This window comes from Zootoca vivipara, chromosome Z1 (assembly GCF_965207765.1).
Source record: "Zootoca vivipara chromosome Z1, rZooViv2.hap1.1, whole genome shotgun sequence".
Classification (NCBI taxonomy): Eukaryota; Metazoa; Chordata; class Lepidosauria; order Squamata; family Lacertidae; genus Zootoca; species Zootoca vivipara.
The window spans coordinates 2,164,997-2,185,448 of NC_142583.1; the positions used below are offsets into that span (position 1 = coordinate 2,164,997).

General features: G+C 48.8%; 2 protein-coding genes across 3 annotated transcripts in view; one reads left to right on the forward strand and one right to left on the reverse strand.

Moving 5' to 3' along the window:
• Positions 1 to 20,452, reverse strand: part of LOC148687256 (ADP-ribosyl cyclase/cyclic ADP-ribose hydrolase 1-like) — a 47,702-nt gene that overhangs the window by 21,880 nt on the left and 5,370 nt on the right. The window lies entirely within an intron of this gene.
• Positions 12,729 to 20,047, forward strand: LOC118079158 (uncharacterized). Its single transcript, XM_035103184.3, has 2 exons — positions 12,729 to 14,827; positions 15,758 to 20,047. Exons 1-2 carry the CDS (start codon positions 14,056 to 14,058, stop codon positions 17,311 to 17,313), a joined length of 2,328 nt encoding a protein of 775 aa, XP_034959075.2. The 5' UTR covers positions 12,729 to 14,055; the 3' UTR covers positions 17,314 to 20,047.

Below are 20,452 nucleotides of genomic sequence, written 5' to 3' on the forward strand. Positions count from 1 at the left end.
ACTGGTCCCATCACCTCCTGGCAAATAGAAGGGGAAGAAATGGAGGCAGTGAGAGATTTTACTTTCTTGGGCTCCTTGATCACTGCAGATGGTGACAGCAGTCACGAAATTAAAAGACGCCTGCTTCTTGGGAGAAAAGCAATGACAAACCTAGACAGCATCTTAAAAAGCAGAGACATCACCTTGCCGACAAAGGTCCGTATAGTTAAAGCTATGGTTTTCCCAGTAGTGATGTATGGAAGTGAGAGCTGGACCATAAAGAAGGCTGATCGCCGAAGAATTGATGCTTTTGAATTATGGTGCTGGAGGAGACTCTTGAGAGTCCCATGGACTGCTAGAAGATCAAACCTATCCATTCTGAAGGAAATCAGCCCTGAGTGCTCCCTGGAAGGACAGATCGTGAAGCTGAGGCTCCAATACTTTGGCCACCTCATGAGAAGAGAAGAATCCTTGGGAAAGACCCTGATGTTGGGAAAGATTGAGGGCACTAGGAGAAGGGGACGTCAGAGGACAAGGTGGTTGGACAGTGTTCTCGAAGCTACGAACATGAGTTTGACCAAACTACGGGAGGCAGTACAAGACAGGAGTGCCTGGCGTGCTATGGTCCATGGGGTCACGAAGAGTCGGACACTACTAAACGACTAAACAACAACAATTACTTCCCTTGATCTAGATGCTATACTCCTATTGATGCAGCCCAGAATTGCATTGGCTTTTTTAGCTGCTGCATCACACTGTTGACTCATGTCAAGTTTGTGGTCTACCAGGACTCCTAGATCCTTTTCACATGTACTGCTCTCAAGCCAGGTGTCTCCCATCCTGTATTTGTGCCTTTCATTTTTTTTGCCCAAGTGTAGTACTTTACATTTCTCCTTGTAAAAATTCATCTTGTTTGCTTTGGCCTAGTTCTCTAATCTTTTAAGGTCATTTTGAAGTGTGATCCTGTCCTCTGGGTATTAGCCACCCCTCCCAATTTGGTGTCATCTGCAAACTTGCTCAGGATGCCCTCGAGCCCATCATCCAAGTCATTGATAAAGATGTTGAATAAGACTGGGCCAAAGACTGGCACCCCACTAGTCATTTGTCTCCAGGATGAAGAGGAACCATTGATGAGCACCCTTTGGGTTCGTTCAGTCAGCCAGTTACAAATCCACTGAATGGATAAATGGTTATTTCTGAGGATGGTCAAATAAAATCTGATTGATAAGGAAATGCAAGCAGTCAGAGAGAGACTGCAGTGCAGAAGAAATATTTGCTGGGAAACACAAACACACTCCATCCTCAGCCACCTCACAATGAAAAGGTAAAAGCAAAACTACACACCCACTGAAAATACACTAAAGTGCTCTGAGATAGGAGGAGGAAAATGGAAGCCTCTTTTGCAGGGGAAGATTTTGGTGCAGTACTAGTCAAAACTGAACCTCTGGGTGTAACATAGCCAGGGACAGATCTACCATGAAACTAATGAAGCTTAAGCTTCAGGGCCCCTAATCCCAAAGAGGCTCCAAAAGTTATTTTAGTCCAAGTTGCTTTTTTAAAAATGGGTCTAGTAGACCCAATTTGAGTCAAACTCAAATTGAAATATATACAAAAAAAAAGCAATCAACAATCCCAAAATTTGAGGTTCAATAGCACAGATGTTGAAAGGTGTGGTTGTCTTCATGGAACCCCACGGAAAAAGGTAACAGTGGTTACCCAGACCTCGGTGCTGGTTGCAAAGGGGCCCCCATAACCAGTTCAAGCTTCAGGGCCCCCAAAATGTAGGTCCACCACTAGCTAAGTGATGATGTACAAATTGTGCAAGTCTACTGAATCCAGTCATCATCCAATGTCAGGATGTGTGAGGAGAACCTTTTATTTATTCTCACAACTGGCTGTGCGAGGCTGTGGAACTCCCTGCTCCATGATATCCGCCTGACTTCCCCCCTGATGGAGATCCAATGCTGGTTAAAGAGCTTTCTGATTCAGCACCAGTAGGCTTATTGCTTGTTAATGCTTGAATTTATATGTCAGGATCCTGTTCGTATTATTTTATCTGCTGTCCCTACTTTGCATTTTATGTAGCCAGCGGTCAAAGTGTCAAACTCAGTTCGAATTCCAACTCAGCCAGGAAGTTAGCTGGATTACTTTTCTCCAGTCACTCTGGCTGTGTCCACCTTCCCATTTACTCTGCATCCAGCACACTCCCAAGCTAGGTACACATGATCCCCCTCTGTCCTGTAGTTTCTTGAGAAATGCTGAGTCATAGCTGCCAAGTTTTCCCTTTTCTCGTGAGGAAGCCTATTCAGCATAAGGGAAAATCCCTTTAAAAAAGGGATAACTTGGCAGCTATGTGCTGAGTTTGGATGCATTCTCCCACAAACCAGTCTTGATTCCATTTGAAAATGTAGACTATAGGAATACGCCCATCATAGCTGCAAAGTCTCCCGTATTCCCCGGGAAATCCCCATTTTTTCAGCCGGTTTATTCTGGCGCGGCGGCCATTTTGGAACTGGGCGGAGCATGTTCAGAAGCGACTTTTGATGCTGCTCTGCCCAGTTCCAAAATGGCTGCAGTGGGACTTCTGGTGCGGCGGCCATTTTGGAACTGGGCAAAGCAGCATCAAAAGTCACTTCTGAGCATGCTCCGCCCAGTTCCAAAATGGCAGCCGCGCTACTTCCGGCCTGCTACTTCCGCCCGGTCCCTTATTTCTCTGACAGCAACTTGGCAGGTATGACGCCCATGTCCGCTGTCTAACCTCTGGTGTGGGCAGATAGGAGGCAACTTGGAAACAAATCTAACCCCACCAATGTGTACGACGACATGCAAATACAAAATGAAATGTAGTGGAGGGGGGGGGACAACCTCTCTGCATTTTTAAGCTGTATTGTGTATATATAAGACTGTAGCCCAGGTTAGCTACAGATAAAAGGAAATCTGTCTTTTTAATAAGAAGGCAAAAAGGTAAATAGTTCTGAAGTATTAGGATTCCCAGGTTGTGTATACTGTATAGCTATTGTTTCCACAGGTACGTCCCCAAACTGCTTTCTTCCATGTTTACAGGACATTTGTTTCAACTGTAAGTAAGCTAAACAAGGGGGCAACAAGTCAATGGACTCATATAAGTTCATTGATTTCAATGGGTCTACTCTGCATAGGACTTAGATGGGTACCATCTCATCTTTGTAGGTTTCAATACAACTCTAAACTGGTGGTAGAAGAGGGGGAGACTTCTTCCCTTTTCGAGCCACATTTTCTCAGTCTCAGAGAAGTGGAAAGACTTCCTAGCAAAGACAACCTGTAAGACACGTTTTTGTTGGAGAAAGAAAATAAATGGTTGTTAAAAAGGTAAAGGGACCCCTGACCATTAGGTCCAGTCGTGACCGACTCTGGGGTTGCGCGCTCATCTCGCATTATTGGCCGAGGGAGCCGGCGTATAGCTTCCAGGTCATGTGGCCAGCATGACAAAGCCGCTTCTGGCAAACCAGAGCAGCACATGGAAACGCCGTTTACCTTCCCGCTGTAGCGGTTCCTATTTATCTACTTGCATTTTGACGTGTTTTCGAACTGCTAGGTTGGCAGGAGCTGGGACCGAGCAACGGGAGCTCACCCCGTCACAGGGATTCGAACCGCCGACCTTCTGATCGGCAAGCCCTAGGCTCAATGGTTTAACCACAGCGCATGGAACATAATTTCCAAGCTTTGGTGGAAAGCACTCACCCTCCCCTTTTCCCTTTAAATGTCGTGGAAGACTGAATGCTTGCTGAATTCAGAAAAAGAGAGCTCTTTCAGGTTGTCAAAGCCTCTTTGTAAGCTTTGTTTTCCTTTGGTTTATTACTGCATACAAAGTCCATGATATAAATAAAGCAGAATTGCTCACCAACTCACAGCCAGGCAATATCACACTCTGATAAAGAGCTAGCTAATTCACATTTGTTTTTTTACCGTACATGTGCTTCAGTCACAATATAAATGTATATAGGTAAGGGGTCATCCCAGGCTGTAAAGATTTGTTTTAAAATGCTGACATTTGAAGTAGTGGTCCTGATTACAAGCAGTGTTCACGTGATGGAAGACTGAAGACTTACGGGCAGACTCCATGCTACACAAACACCTGTAACAATCTATATATATATAAATGTTCCCACTGCGTGCGCAGATGTAACACCCTTCCTCCGTAACCGCTGAACTGAATTGCAGCAAATTAGGACAAAGCGTACCTTGCCTATCAGGGAGGGATGCCCCAAAAAGCACACCTTTCATAATAATGACTAAACACAAAAAAGTGGCGCGCAAATTATACATCACCAGCAGAAGCTCTGAAGACTCCAGCAGCATCCAATAGAAAGGCAGATCACGTGCTGTCACCAGCAAAAGCTCTGAAGGGCAGTACCAAATAATGATGTCATCAACTGAGCAACTGAAACCACCAAGGCGGCCATTACCAGACAACCCACAGAGACAGGCCAAGGACTGGAGATACAGCGCGGAGGCCTCGGCTCGCATTTAAATACTAGCCCAAGCCAAGGCCGACAGACTAGGCCTCGCCTCTACTTTAAAGCCTACAAACTAGGGCTCTGCTCTACTTTACAAACTAGGCCTCAGCTCTAATTTACAGCTTACAGACTAGGCATCGACTCTACTTCACAGACTAGGCCTCGCCTCTACTTTCCAGCCTAAAGGCTAGGCCTCAGCTCTACAGCCCTTTAAATACTATCCCGAATGGAGCCCTGGGTGGGGGGTGGGGGTTTTATACTGTGTTTTAGGACACAGTATAACAGGGGGGAGGGGCCCAAATAGATCATGGGCTGACGTAGGGTGGGGGGAGCCACAGTGTAGGGGGACGGGATACCTCATGGGTCGCTACAGGATGGGAGTAAACACAGGGATGAGACACAACCACGGGGAAGGGGGGGGAAACACATAGTCCAGGGGGAAACGGAGACATCCTCCCCCTTTCCTGGGAAACATTGGCCCTGAGCATAGCTGCCAAGTTTTCCCTTTTCTCGTGAGGAAGCCTATTCAGCATAAGGGAATTTCCCTTAAAAAAAGGGAGAACTTGACAGCTATTACCCTGAGTCAGGCACAGCAACGCATCATGGATCGTCACAGGGTGGGGGCAGCCACAGAGATAACCCACAGCAATGCGTGGGAGGGTCAACTCTACTTGCTCAATAAAATTGTTGGAGATTTTATTGAACCCTGAAACCTGCTATCTCAAGGGGTCTGAATTTTGAGAACCTTTGGTTCAAGTTTTAACCTTTAAACTAAGAGGGAAATTGACTATAGTTAAGGATACTATTGGCCTAGAACATTGCACCATGATGTTATTGTGAATTGGAGGAGGGCATGTCCCACTGTGATCACAAGTACTTGAAATTATATCCAGCTATCCTCTGAAAGATCCACCATCTCTGCACAAGCAAGAGGAACTCAGCAAGGCAACTAGGAAAGATGACAAGGGGAATTCTTCACAGCTAAACCTCACTCTTACTAGATATAAAGTGGGTACTTTGAACTCATTGTTTTTGGTACACTGTACAGTCACAAACCCCATACTCACATGTTTGGTATGTACAGTCGTACCTTGGAAGTGAAACGGAATCTGTTCCGGAAGTCCATTTGACTTCCAAAATGTCAGAAACCAAAGTGCGGCTTCTGGTTGGCTGCAGGAAGCTCCTGCAGTCAATCAGAAGCTGCAGAAGCCCCGTCGGACGTTCAGCTTCCAAAAATAGTTCGCAAACCGGAACAATCACTTCTAGGTTTGCAGCGTTCCAAAACGTTCAAGAACTAAGCTGTTCAAAAACCAAGGTACGACTGTATACAATCAGATGGTTGTAGGAAAGATGGAACTAACTTCAGCAAACAAGAAGCTGTAATTAGGGGAAGTTACTTTTCACATTTTCTCTTTATTTCAGCTTGATCCACCTTTAGGAACCCAAGTATTCCTGGAGGTATCCATCATCTAAAAATGGGAATATTCACTTTGGCATTTTTGTTAAATAGCACTTTTTGAAATCCAAGGCTGAGGATTTTACCTCTGTACAGTTTGCCAAGTGCAAAAGAACCGTCAATGGGCACTGACTTCCAGACATTTCTAAAAACCACATTCTGAATGAGATGGCATCTTACAGGCAAATGACCAAGCAGCCCTTCTTTGTCCAGAGCAGAGATGCTGAGTTTCCTGGGTTACCAAGAAGAAAACTGGGACAAACCCACACACGAGCCATCAATCCTGAGTACTGTACTGAGTTTTTGCTTTAAGTGTGGAATTTTAATGAGATATATCTGCCCTTTTGTCCTATCATCATACTTCTCCTAAATTTAAAAATGCATGTATGAGTTGAATGGAACTTAGGTTAAATGTTCTAGCTGAGGACTTTGATGACCCCACAGTGCATTCTAACCACTCACGATTTATTATATTTTTAATGGCTATAGGAATGTGTGTAAATAAGGAAGTGTGTGTGTGTGTGTGACCCAAATGCTATTTAGCTCACTCTTTTGTGGGGGATGTTTATTCAAAGAATGTCAAATCTGTGTGCAAATAGTTCTCCCTGCAAACATTACCTAAAACTTTCATTCTTTCATGCCAAACTCAGAGGCTTTCAGAAGTAATAAAAACACTGCAGTTACGTTTGCAAGTTTTAAGACCCATAGTGTTGGTGCAAAATAGAGAACAAGCAAGAAAGGAAAATTCCTGAATGAAAGTGCTCTTTGGTGAGAGAACCCCAGCAGAGATTTAAAATAACAAAATATGCAGCAAAGTAAAGGGTGGAAATACAGGCTGTTAGATTTTTAAAATATGTGTCTTTCCAAGTGAGTTCCAGAATGTCTGCTTGTTTCTTTCCAAAGTTTTCCTCTTCCCCCAGCTGAGGAAAAGATCACACCTGGACAAGTTTAAAAAATGGTTTACTTACAAAACACATGTCATTCAGAAAAGTTGCATGGGCAGTAAAAAATTAGCTTAGTTTCAAAGTGGTGAACATTCCGAAAATTATTGGTATCGGAACTCGAGTGGCTTATGAGAGCCGTATGGTTTAGCTGGAGGGACCAGCTCCAAGCTCTTCACACACTGAGCTTCTCAGGTAGACTGGAGGAGAACAAAGGCTTGGTAACCTAGTTCCTCCCAATCTGAGGGGAAGTGGACATAGTTAAACCTAGCAGGACAGCTTACTCTGTGGTATTAGCCCCTTCATGCATTGGTTAAACTTAAGCATTTTGGTTATATGAGGCAGGGCCGTTGCCTCCATTTAGGCAAACTAGGCCTTGGCCTAGGGCGCCGAAATGGAGGGGGCACTGTCGAGTCTGCCGGCCGCGCTGGGAGCAACAAGCAAGCGGCGGCGGCGGCAGCGCCCGTAGCTGAAGCCTTCAGCTCTGGGCGCTGTTGCTGCCGACGCCGACGCTTGCTCGCTGCCGCGGCCGCTGAAGAGCTCACAGCGTCCCCTCCATAGGCGGGAGGCGCGTGAGCCGAAATGAGAGCTCAGCGCCCTCCCGCCTATGGAGGGGACGCTGTGCACTCCTCAGCGGCTGCAATGAGGGAGCGGTGGCGGCGGCAGCACCCGTAGCTGAAGCCTTCAGCTATGGGCGCTGTTGCTGCCGACGCCGCCACTCGCTCGCTGCCGCGGCTGCTGAAAAGCTCACAGCATCCCCTCCATAGGCGGGAGGCGCGCAAGCCAAAATGAGAGCTCAGCGCCCTACCGCCTATGGAGGGGACGCAGCGGCGTCAGCGGCGTTGTGCACGCGTCATGACGCATGTGCCGGGGGGAGGCGCCAGAAGGTGATTTAGCCTAGGGCGCAAAAAGCCCTAGCACCGTGCCTGATATGAGGTTGGTTATTCTACACATAGAACCTATGACAGAATTTGAAAGTGGAAATAAAAATACACAGTAAACAAGAAATTAATGTCTATTAAAAAGGGTGTACTTTTTTGAGAAAAAACTTTTCTTCTTATTCTTCAACTCCATATAGTAGACTGCTTCGAGTTTAAATGACTGCCTCTCTGACAGGAATAGCCATAGGGAAAGTCCTTGCCAGTATTAGAAACTGAGATATGAAAGCTAAAGGTAAAGGGGCCCCTGACCATCAGGTCCAGCCGTGTCCGACTCTGGGGTTGCAGCGCTCATCTCGCTCTATAGGCCGCAGACAGCTTCCGGGTCATGTGGCCAGCAAGACAAAGCTGCTTCTGGCGAACCAGAGCAGCACACGGAAACGCCGTTTACCTTCCTGCCGGAGGGGTCCCTATTTATCTACTTGCACTTTGATGTGCTTTCGAACTGCTAAGTGGGCAGGAGCTGGGACCGAGCAACGGGAGCTCACCCCATCGCGGGGATTCGAACCGCTATTGGCAAGCCCTAGGCTCTGTGGTTTAACTCACAGCACCACCATAGATTTATTCATGCATAAGCACCAGCAGGGTACATGTGATAGAGATTGAAGCTGAGGGGGAGAGATTTAACTCTTACCCTCCCTAGGAACATCCTATGCACACAAAACAACTATGGGTGTGTGCGGGGGGGGGGTACCTCTTCCGTGCCTAAGTGCTGCATGCTGGGGTGTTTTAGGTGGGGATGGTCATAGCTGGAGGGGAGATAGAGAAAAATGCCTCCCCACCCCCAAATAACAGCCTCTTGTGCCAGTTTGCCTTGAAGGAAAGCTAGTGACCACTATTTATCCAAATGAACCTGAGCCATCAAGCCCCTCTGCTAAACTGCATCCTGAAATGGTACTGTGCGGAAATGTTTTATGAATTGATTCTGTATGAACTGGCTCTTACTTGAAACCCCCTAAGTGACTTATAGATTAAGATGGTTCTAGCAGAAACCATGTATTTTTCAAGTGCACTTACACTTCCTTAAGCTGAATTTGACAATAATTAATTATAAGTAGAATGACAAACATATAAATTTAGCTCTGGGGATGAGCACCTCGCAGAGGATTTTTCAGCACAACAGGGTCAATTGCAGTGCCTAGAACGGTTTTTAATTAAATGGTGATGCAGACATGATGGAGGACTAAAGGAAGTCTGGGCAAGAATTTGTGGCTCTGAAATATTTAGTCGTTGAAGCAAAGTCAGAAACTTGGAACAAAGAAGTCTTTTTCCCTCTTCACAAGCGCAGGCTTTGAATTACTGAAGGGGTAGGAGGTATTGCCCTTCTCAGGAACTTATCAAGCAAACAAAAGAAAGAAAGACCAAGACAGATGCCATGGGCTCTGTGACATTCCTTCTGAAATAATGTTGGTGACTAGAAGTATTAATAATAGGCCTTGTGGCGAATTTGAAACGGTTATGTTATGTTTTTGTTTCGCAACCGACCTATCGAAGGGTTAACCCAGACTCCTGGTTAACTGACAGCAACATTCCATGGGAGGCGTGGCCTGCATGGGGTTTAAATGGAAAGGGGAACTGTTATGTCAGTTGGCGGTTGGGGGTTTTGTGTGGGAGCTTGGGTGGTTGTGGAGAAGGTAGAATTTAGAGTAGATGAAGTAGTGGATAGGTATTCTGTTATTTGATTACCAAGAACGTTACCTGTGAAATTAAGTTTGTACCAATGTTACCAGAAAGCAACCATTAAGATTCAAGCCAATAAATAACCATCTTTAAAGTGTCATACCAGTAATCGTCTATTTCATTTTCCAGCTAAGGTACCCAGGAACCCAGTTGGTGGGGAACTCTTTTAAACAGTCAAAACTGCCTTTTAGAGGAGGAAGGTTAGTTTGTGGCTGAGAGTGCACCAAGAAAGGGGGGGGGGCTAAAGGAGGAGACAGGTTCTGAGCGATAATAAAGTTACCTCAGGAAGGAGGCTAGCTTTACAGTAAGGGAGGTTCTAGTGAAGGGAAACCCTTATCTGAGTGCACATTGGAACAGTCTTATTTATAGCCCCAAGTCTATATAGGTACCTGGTCACATTTAGGCTGGAAGAGGACTCTCTTTTATTTTTGAAAACCCACAAGTGCTAGAGGGTTTAAAGAAAGGCTAGAGGGATAAGTGGGAGGTTTGAGTTACCTCAGAAATCCCTGTTAGGGCTTGTAATAATTGAGAGGTCAAAGTTAAAAGATGGAAAGTAAAGGACTTTCGTCGCAGGCCTAAAATGAGAAATGAAGGCCATGGTTTGGGGGATGAGGAAGTCAGGCGAACTAACACCAGTGTACTGGAAGAAGCAAAGATTACCAGTGTGGAAGCAATGATTCTTCAACATCAACTTTGTTGGACTGGTCATATTGTGCAGATGCCTAATGATCGTCTTCCAAAGCAACTACTCTATTCCCAACTTAAGAATGGAAAGCGAAATACCAATGGACAACAAAAGAGGTTTAAAGATGCTCTCAAGGCAAATCTTTAGAAATGTAGTATAAGCACCAATAACTGGGAAACACTGGCCTGCGAGTGCTCCAATTGGAAAACAGCTGTTACCAAATGTGTCAGGGATGCACAAACTCAGGATGAAAAGGAGAAATGAGCTCAGAGGAAGGCACATTTGGCAAAACCTCACCGCGATCAACTCCCGCCCAGAAATCTGTCCTCACTGTGGATCCAGAATTGGCCTCCACCGTGACTTACAGACTCATGGTTAAGACCATGTTCATGAAAGACAATCTTACACGGCTAGGAGTGATCGCCAAAGAAGAAGATTGCACTAAATGAAACATTAAAAATAGAACAAAATCATGATACTGATGTTCAGAAGCACCTACTTTGTGATCAGAGCTCTTTAGATAAAACCATTTCCTGCCAAAATGAATAAGCCGGACTGTTTTGAAGAGTTATCATGCTGGATTGAAGAAATTTCCAAAAATAGGCATCTTCTTAGTGTGTAGAATGTAGCATTTATTTTCAAGTTTTCAAAGCAATTCACATGCATTCTCTTTAAGTCCTTGAAAACAATCCTGTAAAATAATTCAGCATTGCCATCACATCTCCATATGAAAGGGCTGAGGCAGTCTTGGGTGGCTAGCTGAAGAATTCAAAGCAGAGGCAAGAGTCCTGGTTCTTGATTCTAATGTAAAACACTCATAATTTGGGTTCGGGGCCCCAAAGGGGTCCACTATGGTTGGAGAAGAGGGGTGTTGTCCAACCATGGAGAGAAAAAAGCAAGTGGCTTTTTAAAAGCACAGATCCTTTATTCGGTTGCAACCAGGTTCCCTATGCAAAGTTGACAGAAGGTATGAGGAACCCCGCCCAAAGGTAAGTTCAGAATTTTATACAGTTGCAATTCGGGGGGCGGGGTCTTATTTGTCACATGTTCGTCAATTTACAAGGTATGGTGGGGACATGGGTGCAAAAGAGAGGTTCGGGTGCAAGATACAAGGTGGGGTGCAAATCCTATCTACAGTGGTACCTCAGGTTACAGATGCTTCAGGTTACAAACGCTTCAGGTTACAGACTCTGCTAACCCAGAAATAGTACCTTGGGTTAAGAACTTTGCTTCAGGATGAGAACAGAAATTGTGCGGCGGTGGCGCAGTGGCAGCGGGAGACCCCATTAGCTAAAGTGGTAGCTCAGGTTAAGAACAGTTTCAGGTTAAGAACAGACCTCCAGAACAAGTTCTTAACCCGAGGTACCACTATACCACTATATGAGTAAAGACATGGAAGACGTGGATGGTGCTGTGGTCTAAACCACTGAGCCTCTGGGCTTGCTGATCAGAAGGTCGGCGGTTCGAATCCGCACGACAGGGTGAGCTCCCGTTGCTTGGTCCCAGCTCCTGCCCACCTACCGGTAGCAGTTCAAAAGCACATCAAAGTGCAAGTAGATAAATAGGGACCGCTCCGGCGGGAAGGTAAATGGCGTTTCCGTGTGCTGCTCTGGTTTGCCAGAAGCAGCTTGGTCATGTGGCCAGCATGACCTGGAAGCTGTCTGCGGACAAACGTTGGCTCCCTCGGCCAGTTAAGTGAGATGAGCGCTGCAACCCCAGCATCATCCATGACTGGACTTAACTGTCAAGGGTCCTTTACCTTTAATACCTGGAAATCCAGGAAGAGATGGCAAATGATATGGTAATCTGGTTTTTCTAGAATAACAATAGGGATGAGAGTTTTATCTAACAGCCGAATTCCTCACTCCGCAGGGCCAAAGGAAGTGGATGGTCACCTGGCGCTTTACGAAAGAGGGAAGGGCTGAGTTAAAGTGATCAGGTTGAGGCTAAAAATAACTTCTATACTTTCATGGTTACAATTCTTATTTTCCTGAAAGTAGTTATAATCATTGAGAAGCTGAACAAATACTGATAAGGCACAAGGATACAAAGTCCCCTAGAACTTCCTCCTCCTTGCTCACTTCTATTTTGTCCTTCAATCACGACTTTAAAAAAAGACCATCCAGACAAAATATGAGCACTTACATGTTTGGTTATGGGAAGAAAGTTGTATTACAGGAAGATCAAGAAATGGCTACTCCCCTTCATACAGCAGCCTGAATGAGAATGTCAAGAATGGGAAAGCTCATTAATACATAAAGATTAATGAGGGTTGCGAACGGACCTCTAAGAAATGAGTGTGGGTGTTGGGGGGCGGGCTTAAGCCCTCCGGGAGCGGCTGATTGGAGGGCGGCGAGTTGCTGGGGTAAATAGGATGTATCTATTCTTTGATTGACAGGGGAAGGCTTTAAATACTCAGCGTGTTGGGACGATCGCCATTCTTGCTATTGATTTAATCTTGGCAAGGAGCGGATCGTTTGCTGGCTGCTGCTGCGCATCAAAACGGTTGTATTTGCATTTCTTTTCCTTATTTCTTCCTCTTTTGTTATCAGCCTTTAGTTGTTAGCTTTCCTTCACGAATAGTTTAATTTGCCCCCTTTTTCTTTTCCCTTCCCCTCCCGATTCCCTCCCCCTCCCCCCCCTTTTGCTAGAAGCGCCTAGCAGCCCGGTCTCGGCTGCAGAGGCTTGAATTTCTTTGAGTGGAGGTGTTTTGTCCCCCTTTTTTTCGGCCAGTTTGCGGGGGGGGGCCCGTTCCTTCTCCCCCTTGCGACAGCGCCGTGGCGCGCTAGGCGCGGGAGGGGGGAGGTTTTCCGAAGCGGCCGTTTGTTACCTTCTGGGCTGCGGCGCGCTTCACTCCAGCTAGGTCCTTTTTACGCTCCCGGGGCTTGTAAGCGCAATCGGGAGCGTGTCCAGTGCCTCCCCGCCGCGTTGGGGGTGCTCGTTTGGGGCTTCTCGGGGGGCTGCCCGGGTGCTGGGCCAGTCCTCGGCCCCGGCGCCCTCCGTGGGAGGCTCGGGCGGGCCCTCCCTTGCGGCGCGGCTCCGTTGTGCGCTATCAGCTGGCTGGCGGTGTGGGGACATATTTCGCGCCGCGGCGAGACGCCGCGGGCTGGATTGGGGCCTGGTGGCCTTGGAGGCCGAGGGCGGGGTCGCGCGCGGCCTTGCGGGCCCGCGGCCTTGGTTGGGGGACCGCCTGCTGCCTTTCTCCCTTCCTGCCAGCCCTCCCACGGCCGGGCGCCCCCCCTTACCGCCGCTGCGTTTTCCGGTGGTGGGGAGGGTTGCCCCTTCGAACTCCTAGGCCCCTTCTGGGCCTGCCGTGGGGCGGTGGCTGGCTTGGGGAGGCCGGCGGGTGGGCCCCTCGGCTAGGCCTAGTAAGCCCCGGCCTGGATTTTCTCTCCCGGGCTTCTCCTGGGAGCTAAAGAGGCCGGGTTTTTCCCCATTCTGCGAGTGCGTGTTTCTTGCTGCTCTGGCCCAGTGCTCCCCCTGGTGGCGCCTGCCTGCATCGCAGGCTGATTTATTTTTATTACTTTAACCACGGCTTTATTCTAGCTGATTCCCTTGCCGCTCCACTGGGTGGGTGGTTTAGCCGATTTGTTGCAAGGAATTGATTGGTCTTTCGCAGTTTCAGCGCCAGTTGCTGTGTATTTTCAAACAGGCCTCATACGATTCCTGAGTCATTCTTGGGAGCGGCGGCCATTTTGTGTGCTGCCTTCGGCGGACGCCATTTTGTGTGAGCCCAGCTCAACCCCCCCCCTTGTTTTTAGGTTCCTCCTATTATTGGGACCTGCCAGTGCTACCTCTGTTTGGCTTTTGTGGGTTATTTATTTCTCTGGTTGCTCACTTGTTGATCTGTTAGTCTGCTATTTTGCAGGAGTGTTCCACCATGGCTGAGAGACAGGAGGGCGCACAGCCACCCACGGAGGCGCAATCCAAGAGGGTCATTAAGGGTCCTTCACAGGCCCTTCGCTCTCCTCCTGCGGTGTCGTCGGCAGGTCGCGTGCAGGCCTTTTTAGCCAGCATTGCGGGTGATGCTCAGGCCTTGGCCAGTTTTGGCTCCGGCTTGGACGCACTCATGCAACAGACCACTATGGCTTCAGCTTCAATGTCAGGCGCACCATCGGCTTCCACCTCAGCTGCAGCTTCCACTACCTTTACGACGGTGGCACAGGTCCACGCCCCGGCCCAGTCAGAGGTGCCGCCTAGGGAGACGGCTGCCTCCCCCTCAGTAATTCCAGAATCCCCTCCCGAATTGTCCTCTTCCGATGAGGACAATGTTGTACACCCTTCAGGGGTGATAACAACATCCACTCGGGTTGGTCCTGCGGTACTTCTTTCGTCCCCCCCATCAGTCGCTAGCAAGAAGAAGGTGCCGCAGGCCCGCGGGCCTACCAAAAGGCAGGCCAAAAAGAAGGGTGTCTCGGGGTCAGGGGGGGCCGTGCAAGCTGCGGCGTTGCCCGCTCCCGTTTCCTCTCTTGTTGTCTCTCCTCAGGTGGCGCTTCCGCTAGAGGGGCAGGACCTATCCTCCACGTCTTCGGCCGAGGACGCGTTGCCTGTGCCGGATAAGACCTCGCTCGGCGGGAAGCGTCGTCATAAGAAGAGGTCTAAGAAGCGAGCTAAGCGTCGCAAGGACGACACTTTGGCGACCTCTTCGACAGGTTCGTCCACTTCTGACGCGGAATCTGACGCTTCAATGGGCCTCTATTGGGGGTATGGTGAACGGGCTGGAGGCTTCCCTCTTTGGGTTTGGAAACGTAGAGCCAACTCTCACCGCGCACGCTACGGTGCGGTGCAAGATTGTTTAAATGGCACACTTCTCCCCGAGGTCACAGTGTCCACAAATAGGGCCAGGGACATCATCCCTGGCAGTCATCTTTCCTCAAGATTGCGTTCTCGCATTCTTGATGGGCGTTTCGTAGACATATTTGAACTGGCCCCCCCAGAGGAAGAGGTCCCGGTCCAGGGTAAGCAGGTGCCAGCACCAAGGAAGGGGGTACAGTCTCGCAAGGTTGAGAGGACTTTTGAGAGATGGTTGGATTGCTTTCAGGTCTTCGCAGGTGTCGTGGTGGCTGCCTACCCTCGCCGGGCAGTCCACCTTATCGTATATTTGTCAATTGTGCGCTCTGCGTATACAATGGCGGGCGAGGCGGCGGCGATAGCGTATGACGAACGCTTTCGCCGCCGGGCCGCCAAGATCAATTCGGCAAGATGGGACAGGAAAGACCTCGATGTTTGGACCACTTACGTGGCTCCGCTCGTCGAGAAAAAACCGGCGGAGCAACCAAAGCCAAAATCAACCCCCCAAAAACCGGTTTCCAAGTTGGTTTGTTGGGATTTTAACAAAGGGCTGTGTCAGCGTCAGCCTTGCAGATTTGCGCATCACTGTGATCGTTGCGGCGGGAATCACCCTGCAACTTCCTGCTTTGGGGGTCGGCGGCCCTTTCGGGGCGGAAGGGGGGGTTACAAGTCATCTACGAGGGGGGCTCACCTTGCCCTCCCCGCTCCCCCTCCCCCCCGGCAGCCGCAGCCTCCAGCAGATCTTAAGTTCTCTTTGGCCTTTTCTCCCATTAAGCTCTCTCCCCTTCTAGAATGGTTGAATCGCTATCCCAATGCCGGAGCGGCGGCTTACCTGAGGGACGGTTTCTCTTTTGGATTTCGGATTCCAGTGGCATCGCGTCCCGTTGCGCGGAATCCTTTGAACCAGAAGTCGGTGAGGGAGATGTCGGGGGTGGCAAGGAGGAAGATCGATAAGGAAATTGCCCTTAATCGCATAGCCGGTCCCTTTGAGGCCCCTCCTTTCCCCAACCTGCATCTCTCTCCCCTAGGCATCGTTCCCAAAAAAGCTCCGGGGGAATTTCGCTTGATTCATAATTTATCGCACCCTAAAGGGTCCTCAGTTAACGATATGATTCCCCCTGAGCTTTGTTCGGTAAAGTACGCCTCTCTGGACCAGGCGGTTGAAGTAGTGCGAAAATTTGGCCCCGGGGCATTGCTTGCAAAATGCGACATCGAATCAGCTTTTCGCCTCCTTCCCATCCACCCTAGTGATTTTTGGCTTTTGGGCTTTCAGTTTGAAGGCGCCTTTTATTTTGATAAGGCTATGCCAATGGGCTGCTCAGTAGCCTGCGCTGCCTTCGAAAGTTTTAGCACATTCTTGGAGTGGGCCCTCCGTTTTAGGACCGGTTTGGAGGGGGTCACGCATTATCTCGATGATTTTTTATTATCGGGCGCTTCTAACACGGGCGATTGTGTGGCCCTGTTGCAGGCTTTTGCTGCCCTCACGAAAGAATTGGGTGTCCCCCTGGCCGGTGAAAAAACGGAGGGTCCCACTACTAGGCTAACCTATTTGGGTATCCTATTGGATACCGTGGCCCAGACTTCATCACTGCCTCCGGAGAAGATTGTTAAATTGAAGGGCGTCATCGAGGAGGTTTTATCAGTTAAAAAAGTCACTTTGCGACAATTACAGTCTTTGCTTGGCCATCTTAACTTCGCGTGCAGAGTTGTGGCGCCTGGGCGCCCTTTCTGCGCGCGTTTGAACAAACGCACAGTGGGTCTTCGCTCCCCGCATCAGCATGTGCGTTTGCACCAGGGCGAGAAGGCCGATCTTAGGATGTGGCTTGAGTTTTTGAATGATTTTAACGGGGTGTCCTTGTGGCAGGATGTCTTGACCCTGCACAACGACTTTCAAGTTAATTCTGATGCGGCTGGGTCCTTAGGTTTCGGTTTATTTTGGAATGGCAGGTGGTGCGCTCAGCGCTGGCCTCCTGCGTGGCAGGGGACGGCCATCACGCGGGACTTAACTTTCCTTGAGTTTTTTCCGATAGTTGTGGCTGTTCACCTGTGGGTCGAGGACTTCAGAGACCATCGCATTTGCTTTTGGTCAGATAATCATGCTGTTGTTGACGTCCTTGCAAAACAATCTTCAAGGTCCCCTCGGGTATCTGCCCTTCTCAGGGCTTTCGTTTTACAATGTTTACGTTTCAATATAGCTTTTACAGCGCGTTTTATTCCGGGACTGTCTAATGATATTGCTGATGCTTTGTCCCGTTTCCAGATGGAGCGATTTTGGTCCCTGGTTCCGGACGCCCAGACGCAGCCGGAATATTTCCCGGAAAGGCTGTGGAACCTTGGGAGCTCCTAGTTTTGCAGGGAGTAGCCGCGTCTGTATCTCCCTCCACAATGCGTGCCTACCAGAAAGCCTGGACTGATTTTTTGTCCTTCAGACAGCAGTCCATGGCAGTTAGCGGGTCGGTCCGTCCCACCACCGCTCAGGTGTTGCAGTATCTGGCTCACCTGTTTCAATTGGGGAGGGCGGCTCAGACTATAAAACTCCATTCTGCAGCCATTTCTTTCTTTAGTAAATCATTTTTCGACAAAGACCCATGCGCAAAATTTGTAGTTCGCAAGGCTTTGGAGGGTTGGGGCAGACTTTGCCCCCCCCGTGGCGCTAAGAGAAACCCTATTACTTTTGAGCTTTTGACTAGCATGCGCTCGCAGTTGCGGGTCGTATGCTGGTCAAAATATGAGGCGCGCCTTTTTTCCGCTGCCTTTGCCGTGGCCTTTTTTGGGGCCCTGCGGGTTGGAGAGGTGGTTTTTGAAAAAGCACGAGCAGGGACTTCCAAGGGTCTTCTTTTACAAGACGTGCGTCTTTTGCCATCCGAATTGCACTTGACAATTAGGAGTTCCAAAACCGACCAACAGGGTCGGGGCGCTGTGATGCGCCTCTTGGCCACTGGCAAGAAGGGCCCCTGTCCCGTGAAAGATATGGCCAAATATTTAGCAGGCAGGCCCCCGGGGGATGGCCCCTTGTTGAAGCATCTCGACGGTTCGCCTCTGACTAGGCAGCAGTTCGCTAGGGTGATGAGGAGAGTAATAGCGGCTTGCGGTTGTACGGCCGTTGATTACGCTCCTCATTCATTCAGGATTGGGGCGGCCACCACTGCCGCACACTGGGGGCTGTCTGTTGATCAGATAAAGGACTTGGGTCGTTGGAAGTCTGCGGCTTACAAGTCATATGTGCGCAAGCGTCGCTGACATGTTCTTTTGTCCTTATTGTTTTCATCCAGGACCTGCACCGGTGCGCGTTTGGTTGGCTGGCCATTCTATCGTTTATTGGGCCGGCATAAGGGCCGGTGAAACTGACTTCGGGCGTCAACTTGGTCTCCCCCAACATGTGCAGGTCTCCTGGATGGGTCAGCGAGGAATGCGTTGGGGGGAACTTCTCCCTTTGCTGCAGGATAAGGTTCTCAGGGAGGGTCCACCCCACGCGTTAGTTATTCAATTGGGGGAAAATGATCTTCACGAGTGGGATTGTCTGTCCCTGCGGTTGGCCATTAAAAAGGATTTGGTGGTTTTGAAGAATTGGATGCCTAAGGTGCACCTTTTCTGGTCACAATTGCTACAACGCAGAGCCTGGCGCGGCAGCACTGACACAGCTAGTCATGCCGCTTTTGAACGCACGAGGAAGCGCATCAACAGTGCAGTTTCAAAACAGATTGTTGAGCTGGGGGGGTCGATAATCGCGCACCCGGGGATAAAATCTTGCTCCACCTCCCTTTATCGTGATGATGGGGTCCATCTGTCTCCCACAGGGAATGATTTGTGGCTGGGGGCGGTGGCTTGGGGTTTAAAAAGTTGGTTAGGATTCTGAGTGTTGGCGGGAGCCTGCGGCTTCTGTGGCGGGTTAGGCTTTGGTTGATGAGTTTGGGAGGGGCATGGCATGGAGGTGCATGCCCCTCAGTGCTGCTCTATAGAAGTATTCCGTTAAAGGAATCCTGGGGCTCCGGGGCTCTAGTCCTTACACCCCCGCAATGGGGCGGGGCTGGGGCCGGTACAGAGCACGAGCCTTGGGGAGCATTTCTGGTGGGGGAGATTGCCTGGTCGCAGCTATCTCCTCTACCAAGGTAGTGTTCACTTGACTTGCCTATTGTAGGAAGTCAGAGCTGGTCCTGTCCCATCGTGGGGCAGAAGATTAACCAAAGCCTAAGGCCAACACTCAAAAAATAATTTGTAATTTTAAATAAAGTTGTGGCCAAAATTATGCCAAAAACAAAACCTAAAATGATGTGTCTGTCTGAGTTTTTGGGGTGAATTTCTGGGAGGTCTTGGATCGCAAAGCTCATTAATACATAAAGATTAATGAGGGTTGCGAACGGACCTCTAAGAAATGAGTGTGGGTGTTGGGGGGCGGGCTTAAGCCCTCCGGGAGCGGCTGATTGGAGGGCGGCGAGTTGCTGGGGTAAATAGGATGTATCTATTCTTTGATTGACAGGGGAAGGCTTTAAATACTCAGCGTGTTGGGACGATCGCCATTCTTGCTATTGATTTAATCTCCCACCCTCCCACCCTCTTTTTCTTGCAGGTTTAGGTTGACCTTGCTATGGTGCCGCCTGTATTCGGGGGCCGGTAGGAATTTTTTCCATTTGGCTGATTGGCTGTTGCCATCTGGTTTTTCGCCTACTGCTTAGCAATAGTCACAACTTGTTAGGGTTGGCGGGTTAGGCTTTGGTTGATGAGTTTGGGAGGGGCATGGCATGGAGGTGCATGCCCCTCAGTGCTGCTCTATAGAAGTATTCCGTTAAAGGAATCCTGGGGCTCCGGGGCTCTAGTCCTTACACCCCCGCAATGGGGCGGGGCTGGGGCCGGTACAGAGCACGAGCCTTGGGGAGCATTTCTGGTGGGGGAGATTGCCTGGTCGCAGCTATCTCCTCTACCAAGGTAGTGTTCACTTGACTTGCCTATTGTAGGAAGTCAGAGCTGGTCCTGTCCCATCGTGGGGCAGAAGATTAACCAAAGCCTAAGGCCAACACTCAAAAAATAATTTGTAATTTTAAATAAAGTTGTGGCCAAAATTATGCCAAAAACAAAACCTAAAATGATGTGTCTGTCTGAGTTTTTGGGGGGAATTTCTGGGAGGTCTTGGATCGCAAAAAGTTGATATGAAGACTTTGCTAACACCACCATGGACTATGCCTTCATCAGAGCTCTGTGTTCAAGTCCAGTTTGTCAAGTCATCTTCCCCTTGTGCTCTGATCATCATTCCAACCCACTTCACAATTGTTATTAGTTCCTCAATCAACTAAGGAGAGGCCCTGGGGTCTTATGGCTGATGGCTTAAGTGCAGACTCACTGTTGTTGTTGTTGTTAATTAAATATGTATGCCACTTTTTATCCATAGATCTCAGAGACGTTCACAACATACAAAATAAAAAAGACAAAACACATAATAAAACAAGAATGAACCCCCCCCACACACATTCTGTTATTATTATTTACTTATC

What these genes read in the sequence shown, in the direction of transcription:
- LOC118079158 (XM_035103184.3), top strand. Translation starts at nt 14,056, where the DNA reads ATGGCTGAGAGACAGGAGGGCGCACAGCCACCCACGGAGGCGCAATCC. An exon ending in TTTGGCGACCTCTTCGACAG is followed by an intron (nt 14,828 to 15,757) that starts GTTCGTCCACTT and finishes CTCCCCTTCTAG; the next exon opens with AATGGTTGAATCGCTATCCC.